The sequence below is a fragment of the Ooceraea biroi genome, chromosome 4 (genome assembly GCF_003672135.1).
Source record: "Ooceraea biroi isolate clonal line C1 chromosome 4, Obir_v5.4, whole genome shotgun sequence".
Taxonomy (NCBI): domain Eukaryota; kingdom Metazoa; phylum Arthropoda; class Insecta; order Hymenoptera; family Formicidae; genus Ooceraea; species Ooceraea biroi.
Genome location: NC_039509.1, coordinates 12,974,913 through 12,996,303, shown reverse-complemented (window position 1 = coordinate 12,996,303; position 21,391 = coordinate 12,974,913). Strand labels below are relative to the sequence as shown.

General features: G+C 39.0%; 1 protein-coding gene across 1 annotated transcript; it reads right to left on the bottom strand.

Annotated features, from left to right (window-relative positions):
* Positions 1–4,856: 4,856 nt before the first annotated feature.
* On the bottom strand, positions 4,857–20,607 carry LOC105278577. The gene is made up of 10 exons (XM_011337772.2): positions 16,253–20,607; positions 15,461–15,792; positions 15,126–15,239; positions 14,285–14,479; positions 10,080–10,308; positions 9,515–9,674; positions 9,140–9,398; positions 8,530–8,782; positions 7,203–7,409; positions 4,857–5,494 (listed from the first exon to the last, which is right to left on the bottom strand). Exons 1-10 carry the CDS (start codon positions 16,314–16,316, stop codon positions 5,181–5,183), a joined length of 2,127 nt encoding a protein of 708 aa, XP_011336074.2. The 5' UTR covers positions 16,317–20,607; the 3' UTR covers positions 4,857–5,180.
* Positions 20,608–21,391: the final 784 nt, after the last annotated feature.

Genomic DNA, 21,391 nt, shown 5'->3' with positions numbered 1-21,391 from the left:
GCGTCTCGCCCTTCCGGATATTAAATATTAATCCCGCGAAATTACTGGAGCGCCGGCAATCTTTCGCTGCCGCGATGTCTCCCCTTTTTGTTGGCCGCAATCTGGGACTCGACAATTCCGCGACCGAGTACGTATCGCGTGCAGGACGCACTGTTTCCGCTACAAAGTAATCTCGATCCCGAAGATCGAGGAAACGCCGAGGTTCTAACGCGGAAATAATGCCCGCGCTCGCGAGCTTCAGCTCATAAATCAAGAAATAAATTCTTTAGGCAATTATTGATACGTCATTTATTTTTGTCATTTATTATCCACTTAATCTGCATAATCAATCATATACAGAAGCGTGATTGGTTATTAAGAATATTTTAATTAACGCAATTTTGTGTAATTTTTAGATGGGTAAGTGCATTTTTTTCGCAGGCTGGAATATCGAAGTTAACAAGCACGCACGTTGTAGATTTCACTGTGTCAACATCACGCAGAATATCACTTTCAAGTGAACGGATGATGCGGTAGCACCTTTCTGCACATTTGCACGTACGTTTGCGGCTGGCGGACGGTCTCGTCAATTTCGATCTTCGTTCCAGATTTAATCTGCATCGCCTCGCACGCCAAAGCAACGAAAGAAAACCCCGCGGCGAGTAGATAATGATCTCTTTCTCGCCGATCTGCGAGGTCTCGTTTCGAGAGCACTCGAGGAGGAACTTTCTCCGGCGCGATGGATAGGATTTACGCAACAAAGTCGTGTAACTCGGCCGGCTGTCAGATCCTCAGCCCGTCTGTCTCTAATTGGTTCTCGCTGGTGGAAGTTTCGCGCGATTCATGACGCGAGCTCGCGCGCGGGGATGCGCTTTATCCGCCGTTATTATTCCGCGCCTTGCGGCCGGCTGTTATTGCAGCGCGAGGAGATACGCGCGCGAGAAGACTCGTGCCGAGAAGACGCGATTTTGGGGTGGCAGGGTCGATGGCGAGGAATGAGGGGGATGTGGTCCACGGAGAGTGCAACGCGGGAGATAATCGCCCGCGGTGTGCAGGGCTGCAGGGCGCGTGCACGTTGATTGTCTGCGCTCGCATAATCGTCCTACGCGCAAATGGAATATTATTGCACGCGGTTACGGAGGGGTGAGGTGAGAGGGTGCGGGAGAGACGGATATGCGAATGTACGTGCGTGCGTGAGCTTAGAACTGAACGGCCTTACTTGTTGCGGTAAACTCGGAGACGGAAACTCCATTTTGAGTTAATACGGAATCGAGTCAGCGAGAGATTGCAGCTTGTCAACCGCGCGCACGTGCACGACGGCCCGGATAATTTAACTTTTGTGCTGGATGAGGATATTGTTTTTATCATCGTGCGTTTTGGCGATATGCTTCGGTGCTATATTGAAACGATGGACAATATCCAATTGAGCTTAATCGAGCAGGAAGTCCGTTGTGTGCATCTGTGTGTATGCTGGCTAAGGAATAATTGTCACTGTGTCTCCGTTCTATCTCAATGTAACATTTTATCGTCAAAATAATAAATCGAATACTGTGAATTATGTGAAATTACCAGTTATTCCTTATGCGATCGTCTACTTGAGCGGAATTAGAAACGGAATTAGAAATGGAAATAAAATTCTATGATGTGTGTGTTGCATTACACATGTATTTTATGTGCTCATACGCGCGCTCCAAGATTCCATTCGGACGTGCGTGCTATCGCTTGACACACATTGTTCGATGCTCGTAGAATTATTCGAACATGACAAGTATCGCTGCACGGATTAGCTCGCCGTACATGATAGCGTTCTTCCAGCCTTTTCCACGTCGAGCATAGCTTATTAACGCGGGATATAATTTATGACTGGCTAAACAGGAGTGTGATTAAGTACTTCCGCGCTGGACGGTTGGCAAAGTGTGCTATAATTTATTCCTTGCGACGTAGAGAAAAAGATCTGCTTAGGTCAACCGTGTAAAAAAAGAACTTTGGCGTCGGACGATATTTTATAATCAGCGCAAGCACCGTTACGTACAGAGGCTTAAGATTGCAAATGGCGAACTATCTAGCTGATTTTATTATAAAATGTAATATTTAGTAATGAGTATTAAATAAATAATTAAATACTTTATCAAAATGTACGCTTATAGATTTATTTAGTATTATAGATATATAATTGTAGAGATTTGAGAGTAGATATATATCTGATTACTTTGAACTATATATATATATATATGTCCTAGATAGAATATTTTACTTAAGATATCCTCGCTGGTGTGCTCTTAAAATTTGCGATTTTTAATTTTCATGCTAATTCATCTCATTGGATGCTCAAGAGAGGTAAAAAATAGGTTTTCTGCTCAAATCAGCTCTCCATACTTCGAGATTAAACCCAAACGTTGCCTTTTAAAAATGGGGAATCCCTTTCTGCTTTATGAATAAAGCGAACGTATCGATTTATCGCCACGATAATATGTAACTAATGAACGTAAAGAAGAAAAACGCATTTGACTTGCCGAGGAATTTTGTTTGCCTTTGATATGTTCCTTCGAGATTTTACATATAAATTGCGTTATTAATGTGAACGTTAATGAACACCTTTGATATTTCCGAGTGTAACCGATACGTGATATGAAAACGTTGACGAATAACATGGCAACTGATGAGAGCAAAAGATGCCCAAACTTGTATATATTTCATTCTGTCTGCATCACCAATTAACAACTAATTATAAAATGAGCAGCTTTATTTTGGCATAAAGATTATTAAAAACAATATAATTAATTAATATAAATAATAAATTTAATTACTGTCATTCTTTATTATTTCTGATTTATTATAATTTACTTTCATAAAGTATTTTATAGTAAAATCAGCGAATTTATTATATAAAGTGTTTTGCATAAAAAGTTTAATATATAATTTATAAGAAAAACTGTTTGATTTAATCAGGATCTCGTTTTTAACTAAATAATAAAAGTGCGCAATAATAAAAGTAATAAGTTAATTACGTGCCGTTATAAAGTTTTTGATGTTGTTTCTGAAGGGATTAATTAATCTCTTATCGTCTTAAATGACAAGGGTTCGCATTTACCTGCGTTCTGTTTGCGTCGGTAAAGCGTCGCGAGGCCAGTCTTTGCGAACAACAATTTCCATCCTTCGAGTTCAATAACTCGTTATCGGCTTGCTGCGAGCGGAAATAATTCCGTCGTTCCAAAATCGTCGTCGCGCACGAGCGAAAACGAGAGAGAAAACGGACTTCATCCTATTTTTTTCCCCGGCACCCGACAAGAAAATCGAGTTTCGCGAAATCGAGTGCTTACAAATTCAGTCCTTAACGAACGAAAACTGTCAGCTGCAGTCTGTGTTGAAATTATTTTTCCCCCGACTTCGGATTCGTTTGTCGATAGACAAATAGATCGCAACGTCCGGATTATCGTTTTTTGACAGTTATATTTTCTGCTTTTCAAGTTTGAGGTTCCTTTCATGTCATGATTTTTCTATGATTTACATTTCTTAACGATCGCATCGGAATCAAGTCGCGTGTTTTCGCTCATATTCATACACAAAGTTTCAACGCGTAATTAATGCTTTTCATAATGCGCAAAAAAATTAATGGTGTAATATCATGAATACAGATCGGATTTCAATTGCCAGCTGCGCGTTCCCTGATGCACGATATTTATCGCCAAATTATCAATGTACAGAAACGTAGTCGTGATGCTTCGCGCGCTCAAAATTTAATCAAATGATTATTTCACGAACTCTTTATCGAGGAAATTTAATTGATTCGCTTATGTAATATCACATTAACATTGCGTGAATATTTATTATTATCGCGTGTAAAATAATCTTTATTAATATTAATTTCGCTAAATTATTAATTATTATTAATATCGGTACCGCGTACATTAAACGATTAATTCATAGAAATGGTTTAACTTGAAATTTCGAAGATCTGTCGTAAATGTGCGCGCAGTTGCGATGTGGCTGCCGTCACGATTTAATTCTTTTCGCGGGGGAGTCACGTATTCCGCATGCACGACCGATAACAACGCGGCGATTAATTTCTCTCGCGATTTATGCGACAGGCAAATTGGCGAGGCTTGAATCTTCAGCTCCCGCGCCGTGCTCTTTATGGATCGTTAACGTGTCTTCAGCCGTTCAAGGACGGAATATCAAAGTTATATCGGTAGCACCGGCGCTCTCTGCAAGACAGCCTACCCTTTCTTTCCACCCTCACTCGCACCATCGCGTAAATTGTGTTCTTACGGCAATTCAGTCGTGAATCTTCCAGCCGAACGGGCTGCTGCCGTTTCCAATTACAGGATGGACTTTGATTCGTTGAGGCCGCCAGACATAAGCGGGGAATCGCACGGGATCAATATTGAGATTCTTTTGAGTCGCGGGCCCGTCTGAGAACGTAGGAAGCAACTTCGACGGTGGTGCCGAGCGGATCTTCCGGTCGTGAACCGACGAATCTCGAGTGGAGCTCACGTCCCGCAACTAATAACTCAAGGGTAGGAGCATCTGGATTTATCTCGTGAACGTCTGGAAACCTGCTACATGAGTAACTTGCGAGACGGACGCATGAATAGCTTGAAGACACGCATTCGACCAAGGGAGCGTTTCATGTTCACAGGAAGCAATCTCGAATTAGATTCTCAGTGTTCCTATTTTAATTGCAAGAGGTATGAAGCTACTAAAGAAATCTGGACCTGGATGAGTAGAGTTTAGTTCTGGCACATGTATAATTAGTTTTTAATAATTAGCAGAGAGAGAAAATTTACTCCGATTTAATTAGCATAGTACTTTTAATTTACAGGATAAAATTGCTTTTTTGTTAGAAACTTTGTTATACGGATTAAACAGACTATAACTCCTTTTAATATACGCTGAAATTTATTTCATTCATTAATCTTAACTAATTAACAAACTTTTGTACATAGCTAATTAAAATATACAAAAGAATTACTCCGCATAACATAGTGCAAATTTCAGAGATATATTTGTTCTATTAATATTTGCATAAATATGTCTTAAAAGCTCTAATAAGAATTCTAAATCGATTGATCGTGTGTCGTGTCTCTCTTTAATCATTTTTCTTCCCAAACCGGATATCGTTTTATCTTGAAATTCCAACCGCATAATCGACACTTCGTAGTCGGACGTGTTACTCATGATTAATGGACTGATCTCTCTCATTAGTACTGCGCCTCCTTCACGTCAAACTTGAATTTCGGAGGATAGTGTTGCGGGCTGTAAGTTGGCGGGTTCTCCGGCAAGGATCGACGAAACCTGTGTCGATTCCCGAAGATGAAGCCGGCGATGCCGCCGATGAGAATTACCAGGGTGATGACAATGGCCAGTATAGTGACACTACTGCTACCAAGGTAAACCGTGCCTCTGAACATCTCCTGCACCCTAACGTGGTCCCAAGCTTCCTCGATGCGACCGTTCTCTCCCTTGAGTCCAGCCACGCACGTCCAGTTACCGTTGTCCTCTTCGGGGCAGTAGTCTGGAATGAATATAAAGCGTGCTAGAGGGAACTCCTGCGGGACCTGCGAGAACGAGCCGGGACATGGCTATAGCCCGGAAACTCGCCGGGTCTCTCGCCTCCACGTGGACACGGAGAGGAAACGGAACGCGGGACGGGTCAGGTCCTCTCGTATTTTATGGATGTTTCTACGGGAATCGATTTCGTCCAGGCACGCGAGCGAGTGTAGGCGAACGGGCGCGCGCGAGTACATCGAGTAGTTGGTATTCCGGCATAAAGACGGAAACTTTTTCCGAGTAACGGAGGAATCTCGCAGTTCTTCCTCCATGTCCGTCGACGTCGAAGTTTCGCCCGGCGAGTGTTTGCGGGGGACTCGAGCTGAATTTCCGTTTCTCTTTCTCTTTCACTCTCTCTCTCTTTCTTTCCCTCTTCCTCGGACAGATCGTGATTTCTCCCGACTGCGACCCGCCGACCCGAGTAAGCCGTAATCTTTCGCGACCGTGCGTCTTCGCGGATTCGACCGAAATTCGGTCACGTCGGCGTGCCCCATGTAACTTTTACACGACATTACGCGCGGCGTGCTTCGATACGGGATCCCCGATGGATATATGCACCGGATTGTCCGGCTGAAAATATCGAAATGGTCAGAGCAGATGCGGAAAACGTGTAACGGACTGCACTATCGTGGCATGTTGTTCATTGTTAATGTAACGAGTTAATGAGTTCACAGTGAGCGGATTTGTCCAGTTATTTAGTCGATTATTGACATAATCGCGACAATATTGAAACTGAAAGCTGCATAGACATGTGCATGCATGCATGCATACCGCGCGGATTGCAATCGTGATACGTCGTTAATTAATGTACTAATAACTCTGCATCTGCACAAAGCTTATTTTCAAATAGGTTTCATACGGAGTGATTAGAATAAGTGGATATAATAAGCTATTATTTAAATGGATATGTTTTGATATTGTTCGCTCATATTGATGGGATTAATTAATTCATTTGTGTGAACATTGATAATAACCCTTGTGTATACTGAAATTGTTATGGATAAACATAATCTATTATCAACTGTGTAATGATTCCTGGCATTTTAAAGATATTTCACAAATTTTTATACTAAATTGTATAACATATGTATTTGTACTTTATATTTCTTTTGAAGATGCACTATCTTTTTACTATATGTATAATAAAAATATTATATTTTTTTAACAAAGTATTTCTATATTAAATAATATTTTATAGCACCGTGTTCAAAAGAAATGTTAAACAAAAGCGTAAATAAAATCGAGAAAATTATTTTAACTACTATATTTGAATAGACAAAAAATCGATTTCACAATACAGTGTTTCCGCGTTCCTAAAAAATAATTAGTTAACCGCACACTGTGTATTTCTCACTTTTCAGGTTACATAATATTCCAATATTGTTCTTTTTCTAAAAATTCATAAACGTTTGATCTGCGTCTTGTTCTAATCACACTTCGTTCATTCAATTAAAATACTCCGACGTCGTGCGATACTGTCGAAATTGAAAACTACTTGCGTCTCGCGAATTATACGCGGCAGCATCGTTAATTAAATATTAATGTAATAGTGATTCCTCCACGTGTGGTTCGTTTTGGTAACACGCGCGGCACATACAGACGCGGCATGGCAATTAGGCTGACTTTGTTACATTACTACGCACGTAGCGCAGCTCCGTACGCGTCGTACTTACTCAGGATGACTAATCTGCACTGGGAGTAGCTGCTGCTGGTCGTATATCGATGGCTTATGTCATTGTAAATTCCATATCCGTCGGGTCGGATCCACCGGCAGTAATGAACTGTTCTGTCCAGCATACGCGGAAGGATGTGGCAAGACAGAACTGGATCGTTTCGTGCGCTGACAGCTATTTCCGTCTGCTCGGCCACGAGGTACGTCTCTGAAAAGCCGTTTATACCCGTGCGGTATACCCTCATTGGAAGGAAATGTCTAATGACGCGTCGCCGACGTACAATTTCGCTTCTCTCAGACGACAATCGCGGAAGTGGACAAGGGAAACGTCGCGCCTTCATTGATTTCCGTATTATCGTAAATCACATTTGCGTTCGCCGCTCTCGAAACGTGAGATACAGATATCCCATCGTGCGCGAAAATATATAAAAGGAATCAGAATCGGATCTTTTCAATTTGTATTACATGAATTAATATGAAATTAACGTGTCCATAAACATGATTGCATAGATCTCTTATTTCATGAGTGGAAGTGAATAAAAAAAATATCCATATTTATCAGTTTCCCTCTAAAATATCACTTCTCATCGACGAAATATTTGTCTGAGGCGAAAGCGAAGTGCACGTCACTTTTTAAGATATTTAATTTAACAATTTATCAGTGTATTGATCGTTTCTATTGAATTCATGGAGCTGTAAGACCTCTTTTGAGTGTAAACGTAAAAGGGATAAGTTGTAACTGGCCAAATGCGCGTTATGGTGAGATTCATAATACACAAGGGATGCTCATGGATCGTAAAACGCGCGGTGTAAATGCATATACCATCATAACTTCGCGGTTAGTTGTCCGCTCCACCAACTAAGCGACATTAGCACTTTTTAAGTAACCGTTGCACTAGGTAGAGCCTGTCAAGCGCTGCGCGTTCGCAGGCCATCTTGGCGAATAACTTAGTTATCTCTTCATCTCGAAATTACTTAGTTAATTAGTTTCGCGATTATACGTTGCCTCATGAAAGAAGCGCTATTAAGTTCACTGCTGGTAACGACGTTGATATATTTTACAATTCCATCTCCTTTTTTCGACTCAACTTATAATTCCGTGACTATAAATAATTCCGCACATGGCATGTATCACGTTAACATTATGTTTAACAAGTATTGATGCCCAGATATTTTAATCATAAATACATAATGAAACCTAAAGCCGTTCCCGTGTGAAAATAATTTAAAATCCGGCCAAAGTTGAAATTAATTTGGAATGCTCAAGAAATCCGCGGAGAAAGGAATGAATAGAATGATAAGTAAGCTGTTCTTAAACATTTCCGAACCTGTTACTGTGACCGATACCGTCGTGCTTTCCTCGTCGCCGTCAACCACCCCTGTTAAACAGCTCCAATGCCCATTATCAGAATCCACAGCTGCCGAAATTTTCGCTCCGCATTCGCCAAACCAGAGTCCTTGGCCTTCATAAGGTAGAACAAAAGGTGTCTCGACTTCCTTGTCTTGCGTGATGGAGTAAGAAGTTCCGTTCGGGCTGCGCAGCCAACAGTACTTCAGAGCAGAGTCGGCAATACATTTTATCTAGAAGAGAAGATACATTGGATAATTATAATTACAGTTATCGATCTTTAAATAGAGATATTAAATTTTACATAATATTATAGAATGCACTTTGACATATCTGAGCATTGTCAGATTTTCGTTATTCCTATGCTAATACCAAGCTTTTCTAATTATTTGTAACACGTATAAGTAATTAAATTTGTTAGACATTAAAAGATTAAATATATGCATACCAGCGCGAATAAATTCCATATAACGCGAGATCTCCATTTTCTAATTTTTTTATGCGTCCGTATATATAATTATTGCACAGAGAGAGGATAAATCTACGTTGCGAATATTACGAGTCATTTTAGGTTTACATTGCAAATTTACCGTGAATGGGTCACCGCGTTTTACGTGCACCTGGTCCGCCTTGATTTTAACTGTCCTGACTTTAACGTTTCCATCCTCACGAGAATCAGGATAATCAACGTGAAGCACGGATCCGAAATGGCGTGGATTGTATGGCATCGTAAGATCGCACCGCCACGCGCCGTAATCGACGTCTTCGAACTTGCGGATTCTTATCCCGCACTCCAGAACCTTGTACATGTATCCATGCTTGGTGTCAAAGTTTATGTAGGCGGAATATCTGTTTCGCACGCATATTATTCGTCGTGATTAATTATTCGCATTTAAGGAGACAGATCGGAGCTCCGATTAATCTACATATGTCATCTCACGTAATTAACGATAATCGAGACACACCTTTCGTTACCTATTGCAGGCGTCATGTAAAGAGTCTTGCCGTCCGGTCTGATGAAGCTGCACGATTCCGGAGTACGTGCGTCCTTTAGCTCCAATTGACAGAGCAATTTGATACTACCGTCCTCGACATAACTGACACTAGTGTTGAAAATTACTTGATCTGAAAAGACAACCGTCACATTAACGTAATGCAAAGCATTCCGAATGATTACTGTTGCGCAATGAACTCTCGTTAAAGCTTTCAATTTTCCTTCATGTTTGTACAAAAAATTTCGTGATTTGGCAAAGTTAACGATTTTCAAGCGAGAGGATCTAATATACCGGAATTTGTGAAATATGACAGTTTCAGCTTGAAATCGTTTATTTTCTCGCATTAAAATCTAATCGTGTTATGTACGTCTTTAGTAAGTTTTCAAACTAAAGTTTTGCGAATCACTTGGATGTTAAATTAAAGTGTTAATTTATAACATTTAGGAATGTTTATAAGGTCGTCGGTTTGCGTTAGAAACGATTTTTATCCGATTTTTGAAAATCTTTCTCACGTTTGCGCTTATGGGAATCGTACCGAAGGTTTCAACTCTGAATTTCTGCTCGATAGGCTCCAGCATTCCATACATATTGTAACGAGCGAGCCACACGCCTTCATGCTGAATCGTGGCAACTTTTACCACGTGGTAACATCTATTGAGCGACGTTGCTACGATCACACCATTGGGAGCCACTATTTGGCAAATTTTCCGTACATCTGGTAAGGAGATTATGCCGGAAGAGCCACGAGTCCATTGCATAACCATCTGTAAACAATAATAGAAAAAGATAAATAAAAATATTTTGTAACTACTGTTACAAAATAACTACTGTCTTAATTTAACTACTGTTATAACAAAAATTAACTCACCTAAGGCTATGCTCAAATGTTAATGCAAATATTAATGACAAGAAGTGTAACGAAATTGGCGATTCTGTTAACTCACTTAAGAGATTTTATTGAATTATTTATTATACGTTGAGTTATTATGCAATATCCGTCATTATATGGTACTTTTCTCGGATTCGGTTGAATATTAAATATCTTTACAGAATTTCAACAGTGACCTATATATCTATTTTTAAAGTTCTGTATTTTATTTTGACAAACAATCGTATGAATTATATATCGCTCTTTGCTCTTTTAATTAAACTCTGATTTATTACAATTATGAATTAAGTCACCGCTAATTGCGACTAAATTAGAGCGCAGATAGTGGTTTTCCGATTAATAATTATACGTTATGCGATTCTTCAACCATCTGTTGTTATCTATTAACGACAGAATCGATAAGTTTCAGGTATTTATAATTTCCTGGATAAGCTGGATTGCGTACGTTGTTTACCAAAACTGAATGAATAACACGGTAGTTTCGGGAAGCTAATTACTATTGAAGGTGTATTTATCGATAATTTTGTGTCGCACATAATTCGTGTGTAATAAGATTAATTAATTATTAATTAATTAATTAAGTTAGCGTGATACTGATCATATCATACCAACGCATGGCTATTGGGCTTTACAATCTATAATAATATACAATTCCGTGTTTAATGAACATATTCGTCTTTCTCTCTCTTTCCCTTTCCGTCTTTTCTCTCTTCTCTATTAAACTGTGTTTCATTATTTTGTCTGACTATTGCAACAATTTAGTTATTATTAAAAACTCTATGTGAAAAAAAAGAAAAATATCATGTACATCATGCAGTACGATTTCTTTAATGCAATGAAAGATAATACATAAGCACAATAAGAAGATAAAATATATAATTTCATACTAGTTGACTGGAAGATAAAAAGGTTAATCAAACATTATTATTGGAAGATTTATCAAATTTAACGAGAATAAATAATAATTTAAATATAATGATACATTTAAATATGTTAAAGTTTAATTAAAAAAGTTAGACTTAATAAAGTAATCCAATCTCGTTTTCGGAGTAGCTATTACTTAATACACAATCTTTATATTATATTATATTATATTACTGAATACTTCATTTAATGCAAATGAAGAAACAGTGCTAACAGCGCGACTATTATATCGCCCCAATAATTTGATCAAATTGCGTGATAACACAATGGTCAAGTCTGTCGTACATGTTAATTATGCCCATACCATGGGGATCCAGTTATCACGATCGTAATCTTATCGTGTGCATTATTGGAGTTTCCACGATTCCGTAATAAATGGAATCAGCCGCGAAATATGATATTAAAGGTATTTATTTACTGCACAAATACGCACAGTTCGAAAATCCACTCCTTTATAAGTGTAAATTAACTTTGAACTTTCGGATTAATCTTAATTTACGCAATTTTTTATCAAAAATTATTGTAATCGAGTAAATTTGTGTCGCAATCATAGCCCATTTAGAAAAATGCGTTTTCGATTATTTTTATCACGTAAAGGTATTATATAATTCTGTTTTCAGGGCTCACACTTTCTGGTCTACATTTTAAAACGTAATGACGCCTCCTCTTTTTCCCTTCCCTCTCTTGAATTATTTCTGCTCTCGCGAGATTTTTCTCCTTTAAACTAACGAGAAAATAGCGTGCATCTTAAAGTTACGAGTATCCTTCTCACTATTTTTCTTCTAACATTTATTACATCGTATTAAACGACAGCTACGTGTTTCTCGAAGCTGCGATAGCTGCTCGCGTTCAGCTTCAGCTCTATCTCGTTAGGCGTCTATTATAGCAAGTTGGCGTGAGTTGGTGCAACTTCGGCGTGGAAACCCCCGTCCTCCCTGTAAACGGCGGCGGGTGCACTCTCGTTAGCGACATCGAAGATTATTCGGTGCATTCAGGAGCCCGGCGGGTTCCCGCACGTCCCACGCGAGCCCAGTTCTCAGTTAAAAGCCGGAGCTTGTGCCCTTTTTGAGTGCAAGCGGCATTTCGGTGGGAAACGTCTGAACGCCGATTGCAATGTTGCCCGGAGCCCGAACGTTACTTTTATTTTTACGCCGCTATTTTGCGACAGTTTATTGCTACGAGCTTTTACCCGTCCGCGCACCAAATCGCCGCGCGCGCACCAAATTTGGGAAAATTTGAGAGAGGCAAACGGTCGTGAAAATAATCGCGCTTCAATCTCTGGTCGTGTTTCTTTGACATTTATAATTTCTCGAAATAACATAAATAAAATTTTATTATTAATTGTGTTTTATCACGTTAAATATATACCGCTACAATTTCTCGTTTTTCCCAGGTTTTTGAAGCGACCTAAGGATAATCAACAATATATGCTGACCTCTATAAAAATATTATAAAAATATTAAATAGTATAAAATAGTATAAAATAGTATAGTATAAAAATATTAAATAAATAAGTGATAAAATTGTTGCTTCATTCTACATTTGTTTCTACATTTGTTTTCGTATCTGCGAATTGGAATGTCTGAAATCTGATTACTGATTACACAACTGTTTTTAGTTACAGGTTTATGTAATCGTTTTTGGTATAATTGTTTCAAACTAACAAACATAAAGGTTTTAGCTATATTACAGTAGCACAATTCTAGTCTCTCAGTTAAAACCCGTCACGTCGACCCTTTTAGCAGGTTTAAACGATTACCCGTCACATCGTGGCAATTGTTGGAGCTCCGATCGCGATTTTCGACGCGCTATTTCGAAACTCGTCCATTTCAACGGTAAACGTTTGCTATTAGCGCTTTCATAGCGATCGCATTTGATCGTTACTTTGTTTCTCGAATGTGCGTGAATGCGTCTGTCTGCGTGCCCGCGAATACGACGGAGCCGGCTGATTTTATCAAAACCGTCGCGGATAAAAAGCGAATCGGCGTAGTGGAGTCCCGCCTGTAATCGCGAACGATGATCGAATCTGGTAGCCGTAATGCACATTCCCTATTTCGATCACGCCCTTTTACCGCAAGCTGCGCGGAGCTTAACTCGCGAGCGATAAGACATAAGCCGATATACTTACGTACTTACGTACAATGTTCGCCACCTGAGTCGATTCGCAAGTTCAAGCAACGACGCATTACACACTCGCCATGGGAAAGCGATTTTATTGCGAAAACCGTCGAGCCGTAAAACGCATTACGCAAAATTGCTCTTTTCGATTCAAATTGAGTATGGTGAGCGTGAATGTATCTTAAATGATCCAATTTAATTTTTAGATCTCCCAACTTTTAGTTTTTTTTAAATGCAGAAATTATATAAAGTAAATATATATATAAGTCTCTCTTTTAATCTATTTTTCCAAAATTCTCTGTTCTTTGACATTGCCGCTTTGACTGTTTTCTTTCAATTTCGACAGCTTATTTAACCTACAAACGCAATATTAAATATAGGTCAAAATGTAATGTGTGACGGATAAGACGGATTGATGTACGATATACGACACGAAGATATTGATCAGTAGTACAATTGTGTCACTGATGATGAAGTATATCGTTGATGTATGACATATATTTGACATACTACACATTACACATCTTACGCAAAATTACTTGTATCTAGATCTAACTTAAATTCTTAAAAAATGACACATTTTTTTATTCAATGATGATAAATAGATAACAAATGTATGAACATTCAATGATAGTTTCGCGTTTCATACAATAAATTTCAGAAAACAGATTTTATATTAATGTCTTAATCTCCATATTTTATAATTTTTTTCTTGGATGTATGTTGCATGATCTTCTTGAGCGTTAACAAAAACGTGAATGTGAGAATCAATCCTATATATAATATGATTGAAGGATGAAAACGCTTACCATATCATCCGGATCTTCCTTTTTCAGTTGATGGACATCGACGAGAAACGATATCTCATAGTGCATATAATCGTCAACGATCGCGTGAAGTGCCCAAGAGCCCTCATAAGTAGCATTTACCTTCATACGGACTCCGCATTGACCAAAAAGTTGGAAGCCGTCCTGTTTCTCCGTTAGCAAATTTATCGATTCCGTCTATATATGGGTACGCGCCCAACAAAAATGAACTCAATTATATTAAATGTATTTATATTCATTAGAAATAACAACGTAGCGAAACGTTTTAGTTATAAAAATATATTCCAAATTTTAATTTAAACATCTAAGTAAAAAGGATTATATGATTAAAACGTTCTTATATCGAAAAATTATCGTAAATGATTTATTGTAATATTTAAAGAAAAATATCATCCATTTTTAAATATTTTCAAAATTAAAATATCTTAACACATTTTAAATATAAATTTGACATAAATTTAATAGTTTAGTTTTAATCGTAAGTAAGAAAAATTTAAATTTATTTTCAAGTATTAATACTGTCAAAACTTAGCCACTAATCAGATTTCGCATTTAAACGTAATGATAAACACAACACGCGCACGCGATAGCATCAATAATTAAAGATAACTGGAGCTTGGTATCTTTCCTTTTCTTAACGAAGAAGCATTTCGTTTAATCTACAACGTTCTTCGTATTTAATTCTTTCGAGATAGTAGCATTTTTAGCTGGGCTTTGCACTTTGTCCCTGAGTTTTAGAAGACGTTAGACGGTTAAATTACATTCATCTCGTCCATTAATTCTGCACGTCTTCCTTTCTTATATTTTCTGTTTATTAACATACCATAGGTCCCGTCAAATTGCATGCCGTGAGATTCTCATAATTCTCGATGTGCTTCATACTTATGTAATGCCCGTCGTATGCTTCGATGTACTGCGAAGGTACAGCTTTCTTTGTCTGAAATACATACGAATATATTATGTATTCTTTGCACTAACGCAATTGTCACAGAATTCTTTTTTTCCGAAAATATCCGAGGATCCTCAACGTAACGCATACATGCGTTTCACATGCAGCTAATATTTGCGCAACGGAACGATCGGTTCCGCAGCAAGTTTAGTCACCACACGGTCAAAAATCAGTTTAAACTTTGAACAGCGATATAGCGTAAGATTTACCTGTCTAACGTGCAGATGGAACATGAACACTTCCTCCTTCGAATCGCCATTCTGATTGCTAATTTTTTTCTCATCCTCGTGATTCTGCACGATGTACGTCGTTATTTTCCATATACCTGCATGAGTGTTGTTAATTCTGTATATGCGAATCGAGCACGTATCGGAGTCAATCAATTCGATGTCGTCTCTGATTATGTCGTAGTTCGCAGGGTTATAATCCAGTACTTCACCCTGGTTGGTCTCGAGGATGCATTTCTTAACGGTTTCATTCTTTTCGGTCAGGTTTGTTCTCAAGTCCGCTAAGTCTCCCACATAAAAAAACTTGACATTTTCTGTAATTATATAATTATATTTGATAATTATATAATTTCGAATGTATATATATATATATATTTTTTTTATATCTATATCAATGAGAGTGTTCTCGCTTATCGTCCGCATACTGTTGACGAGATCCATCCGAGAGCACTTCCATTTCACTCGTCGGTCCTCTATGATCGAAAACTGGGAACGATTTCGGCGGAAACGGAACCGAAGCCGGTTTTTGCTTGTCGTGCAAAAAATACAACGCTCGATAAATTCCGAAACAAATGAAAGGTGGGATGCACGCCTCTGCCACAGGAAGGATCGCGCGGAGATAGAAGACTGCACCAACGAGAAGGGAGGAAAAAGAGAATGAGAGAAAAGAAGAACGAAAGAGAGAGAGAAAGAGAGAGAAGTACCAAGGAGGATGGTTGCCTCTCTACAGAGAAAGGGTGGGACCACGGAAGAACGATAAATCTAACGATTTACCCGTAACACCGTGGACGAGACGCCCAGTCAGAAGAAGTAGCACGAAAATGATAAAGTGTGTCATGTTGTCCGCGTACGTGAGAACTTTGGATTGTCGATCGACGGAATACAGTCTTTTATACGCCGATAATCTATCGGCGATTAAACGTGACCGATAGATCACTGAATCACCACGCGCGAGCTGGTGATCTAGAAGTCTCGTTTAGATCCTGAGTTTTCAGATAATTTCAGATGCAGAATTCAGAGATTACTGCGTTTACATTTATACGTATATTCGTTACAAATTTGGTTTATCATTATTATCAATGCTTATCAATATCGTATATCGTTAATTTGTCACTGAAGTATTATTAAATGTGTTGCTGTTTCCTTAATTAGAGATCCTAAATGCAAAACGAAAAAGATTGTTTAAATAACATGTTTCATGTTTAAATAACGATGTTTTCTGTGAACAATATTAATAGAATTTATATAATTTATCTTTAAAATGTGTTTTTAATAATCCGTATGAGTTTATATTGCAAAATAAGACAAGAATGAAAATAGGAAAAGAATGAAATATTAACCGCAAGAATGAAAACCTGCTTTGAAATTTTTGCAATAAATATTTTTTTTAGAAGAGAGAAATATACGTATTTTGACACACTTTCGTATGATAACAAAAATACATGGATTATTCGTTGATGCTAGTAGATGTAACTATAATTTTAAAAGCATAAACAATCTAAAGTTCCGATTTGTTCTATTCTAGTAGTTTTGTTTGAATTTTATCTTTAGATTTCACAGTTCATATCTCTTTTATTGTTTGAACGTTCAGATTCAGAACGGCACGTACAAGCTTTTTCGTTGTGCGCGACAAAGAAATGCTTATCAGAGCCAATTTATTTCAGTGCAGTTTATCGCGAGTGTTTTTGTTATGTTACAAAAATGCGGCATCGTTTAGCAGATAAACACCGTAAAAAATGAAAGGATTCGATCGGTGTTCGCGCGAATTGTTATTATACACATCGCGAAACAAATGGAGAAGCATCTGATGCGAACCATTACCGAAATTATCTGTCAGCTTCCGTGCTAATGAATATTGTGTTACCTCTCGAAAAAAATGTATTGGTGTTTAAAACCGCGGAAAGAGTATTCTGACTGAATATCTCGTGTGTGTTAAGTCGCATCCGATGTGATACGAGCATCAATTTATCGTCGCCGTCTTTGCCAGCCATATCCTTATCGCGCACGTGATATCGACCGGTCAGCGAATGGAATCGGGATTTGTGTTAATTAACCGGATTATCATTAGCTGACGATATAAAATTATCATTTTTCATAAAACTATCATTCTATATATAATCTGACATATTCGCAAAACTAATTTTACTGTCTATATTACAAATATTTTCACTTCCGTAGTGTCTTAAGATTACCCAGTTTACAGCAGATACAATAATAATCTGTAATTGTTGTAAAATTCGAATGTTGCAGCTGTTTTTCTCGGCAATCTATTTACCTGTTATTTAACATACAACATAAAATTAAAAAGACAAAATCTCTGCAATCGGTTATGTCGAATTTTAAGTACGCTTTAAACCTCATTCTTATGATTTCATATATTATCGTATGCTTTCGTGGAAGTTAATGTAGGGTAAGAAGTAATTTAAGAAGAGAGGATCCTTCGCATAAACGCTACTTTAAATTCCAACGTTTCTACGATTTATCAAAGAAATGATCCACTTAAGTTACAACGGTTTACCGTAGTTTATAGCGGAATCCATTCGATTTGACGCACAACTAAAGATGTGCCAGTAACTTTCAGTAAAAAGCTAAAGAGTGATTTCTCGTGAGAAACTCTTACTATAAATATGATCCAAGTATAAATAAAAGTACCTCAATTTTCATGTCTCATAAAAATTAATTGCATTTTGAACATTTACTTGAAGGTACAATAATGATCATAAAAATTGCCAATTATTAATTACTATAGTTTTATACAAATTAAATATCTTTTATATATAAAAAGTATGATGTGCGTATGTAAATAAATTCTATTCGTGGTCAATCATGTAAACAAATGTTTGATGTTTTGCTATTAAAAATCTATTCCTATTATATATTGATTAACGTACTGTAATCCTATGTAATTTGCTCATTGATCACGCGACTACAAATCAGTTAATGTCAATAGAGCTCCCTACATGTAATTCTGGCGTTTCATCAGACTATTGAGACTATGTTCATATTGATCGATACGATACAACGTTTAACATCGACATATACAATATCGACGATGCACCGGCTACGCTTACCAAACTCCATAGAGTGCTCTAGATTTTCAAGCGTTCAAGATTTCCGCACATTTTTGTGCGCAAAGAAACGTGGGATGGCACCGGACCGCGCTTCGTTCGCGGAGGGTCGTCTTTCGCGGCTCGTCGGTCCCGAAAGGACCTCGCGGCCTCGCAAAATCGGTGAAAGCCTATTTCGATGTTCCCTTGTGCCATCAGGCAATCCCATTTGAGATTAGACGCAGGCGTGAATTGTGTTACCGCTGGAGTTTGAGCGGATCAAAGGCAAATTCCCGGTTGGGATGCATACGTACGTAATTGATATGCCTGATGGGGGTTTCCAAGTCGGATAGTCAATTACCATAATCTCGTTGCAGGGAGGGAGAGAGAGACCGAGAGAGAAAGAGAAAGTGAGACGACGAGCAAAAGCGAGAGAGTATATAAGACAGAAAGAGAGAGAGAGAGAGAGAGAGAGAGAGAGAGAGAGAGACGAGAGGAAGGAAGAGATATATCGCGACGAGGGGCTGATCTGATGCGGTCGTGCCGATTCCGTGTGCGTTGCGATTGTATACACCAGGGATGACGGCCAATTCGATTTCGGTCCAAAAGAAGAGCCGTGTGTACTCGCCATCCGGCTGCTTATTAGATTCCGTCAACGATGCTGTATTCGGGGCATGCGGCGATGCATCCCGACGTCCGACACCGGGCACCCGACACTGCTCTCTTCGTAATTAGCCGTCACAGATACCCGTGGCATTAATCTTGCTGGATAATTGCGACGATAACGTTGCGCTGATCGGTGCGAGCTGCGCAAACAGAATTGTCACGCACGTATGGTAGGACTCTCCATGCGGATGTTCTCTACCTCATGGAGAGATGGACATTTCGCGGTGACAACGACCAGGACGAACGGTCCGAAAGAAGCGATTTGTGCTGCGTATGGTGCAACGGCTGCTTGTGCTGCTAACGATGGAGCGAGTTATCGATCACTCAATGTGCAATGCTGAGCGTCGTATGCATAAAACGTGCGTGCTGTATTTTTAAGGATGCCTATTGCAATCGGATTCTGTGGCTGCAGTAAAGCTTTTACGCAGATCTCGATCGAGGCATTATTATCTCGAGAGATTATACTCTGGGACGTGCAGTAATTCTGTTCGCGATGAATCGGATTATTGCCATTAGATCTGGAGGAAACAAAATCTTCTAAATGTCCATATTTACACGTAAAAGAGTAACAGCCGTCGTTTGACTGTTTTATGCGACCGCGTACACTGTATTTATAGCGTACTATCTGTACCAATGGCCTCCCAAGTGTGTCCGTTTCCGCCATTCTATAAATAATCGTTGTCATCGATGACCAAGGATGATTTACGAGTAAACTGGCCAGTATTTTCTGCGCGGCCCATTATTTATAATTACGGGAAAAAAGGCAAAAGCGTCGCGCAATGCGTTACGTTAATATCAAACTGATGGATTAATCCTTTCAAGAATAATGAGACATGCACGCGCATATTTTATGTTAGAATTTTATGCTGGAAAGCTTATAATTACGTAATAAAATAATACAAGCATTTCCGCAGGTTGCGCGGCAAAAGAAATGAAAAAATCTTTCTGAAAGAACAGACTAAACGAAGTATGTGAAAGCGAGAAAAGATTAATATATTTTTTAATTTATATTTCCAAAACAGCTCTATACATCTTCATAGGAACGATATTTCATCATTCACGTAAACTCAACTATATCTACAATCCGTTGAACCTACAATCTGCTAAATCTGCAATGGCCACTTAAATGCATTTTCCTGTATCTCACTGATACAACATTCCGTTAGCGCTAACACATGAATATTACATCACGTTCATTTTTGGGTAACCGCTAAGCAGCGTTCGTGCGTCAATTTAGTATTCGTCAAGTGGACGGAATTAGAGAGGGAACTTAACGAGAGAGACTGCCCTATCAATATGCCAGGAATGTAAATTATTTTGATCCCATTCACCCAATACAGTCCGTATTATGCTAATTGAAACGTAATTCCGGCAAAGCTGAGCCGCTGCTTAATGGCCGATACGCCCAAAAAAAAAGAAAAATGAGAAAAGAAGAAAATGAAAACGCGTGTTCCATTTTATCGACGTTTCTCCGTCCGCTCGCGCGATCCTTTCCTGCATTGACACATGCAGCTCGATTAGCCGCGTTAAATACGAGCGGCCATTTATCAAGCGGCAAAGGAGGAAGGGAGATGCATAATAGAGACGTTATACCTTCCGTGCCATATGCTGTCCGCGTACAATAAGCCTGCGCTTGCTCGCTCGCTTGCGCGAGCGAGTGGTTAAATGGTTACTGCTCGCAATATGCCCAGAAACGCGACGAACAGTCGGGAAAACGGCTCTCGTGCGCGATAGATGCAGTTTATATTTACAATGGCACACAATGCACTTCTGCGCCCACGAGTACAGGGGTGTGATCGTACCGCTTGCGAGTATCTGGCAAAAACGGGCACAGGTTTCGAGGGGGAGGGTCGAGACCCGGCCGTTGGCGACCGGGGCTTTGCGAGGGGTAGCGATCCCGCAAATTCCGAGATTTCGGATAATCTCTCGGCCACCTCTGGCATCAGAAAAGAAATTTTCACTTTTCCCGAATGTCTGATCTAATTAGGTGTAAACGTCGATGTTACGCTGGCTGTGCCGTGTAAATGCGCCCTTAAATTAAGCGTTTCTAATTACTCCTGATGCGATTAATGGGGTATTGACGTTTACGCGCCTTTAAAACGGTCATTCTGAAGCGCATCGCAGTATCGATCGCTCCTCCGCGAGTATCGAGATTCTTCGGCGGATCAGTTCGGTCCAAAGGGTTGCCGAAAGCAATTCC

Bases quoted from the DNA above. Each gene is read 5' to 3' on its own strand.
- LOC105278577 (XM_011337772.2), bottom strand. From the start codon at position 16,316: ATGACACACTTTATCATTTTCGTGCTACTTCTTCTGACTGGGCGTCTC. The intron at 14,480-15,125 runs GTATGTTAATAA...ACCCATATATAG, and splicing joins GCAATTTGACGGGACCTATG to ACGGAATCGATAAATTTGCT. The intron at 8,783-9,139 runs GTAAATTTGCAA...CTTCTCTTCTAG, and splicing joins AACGCGGTGACCCATTCACG to ATAAAATGTATTGCCGACTC.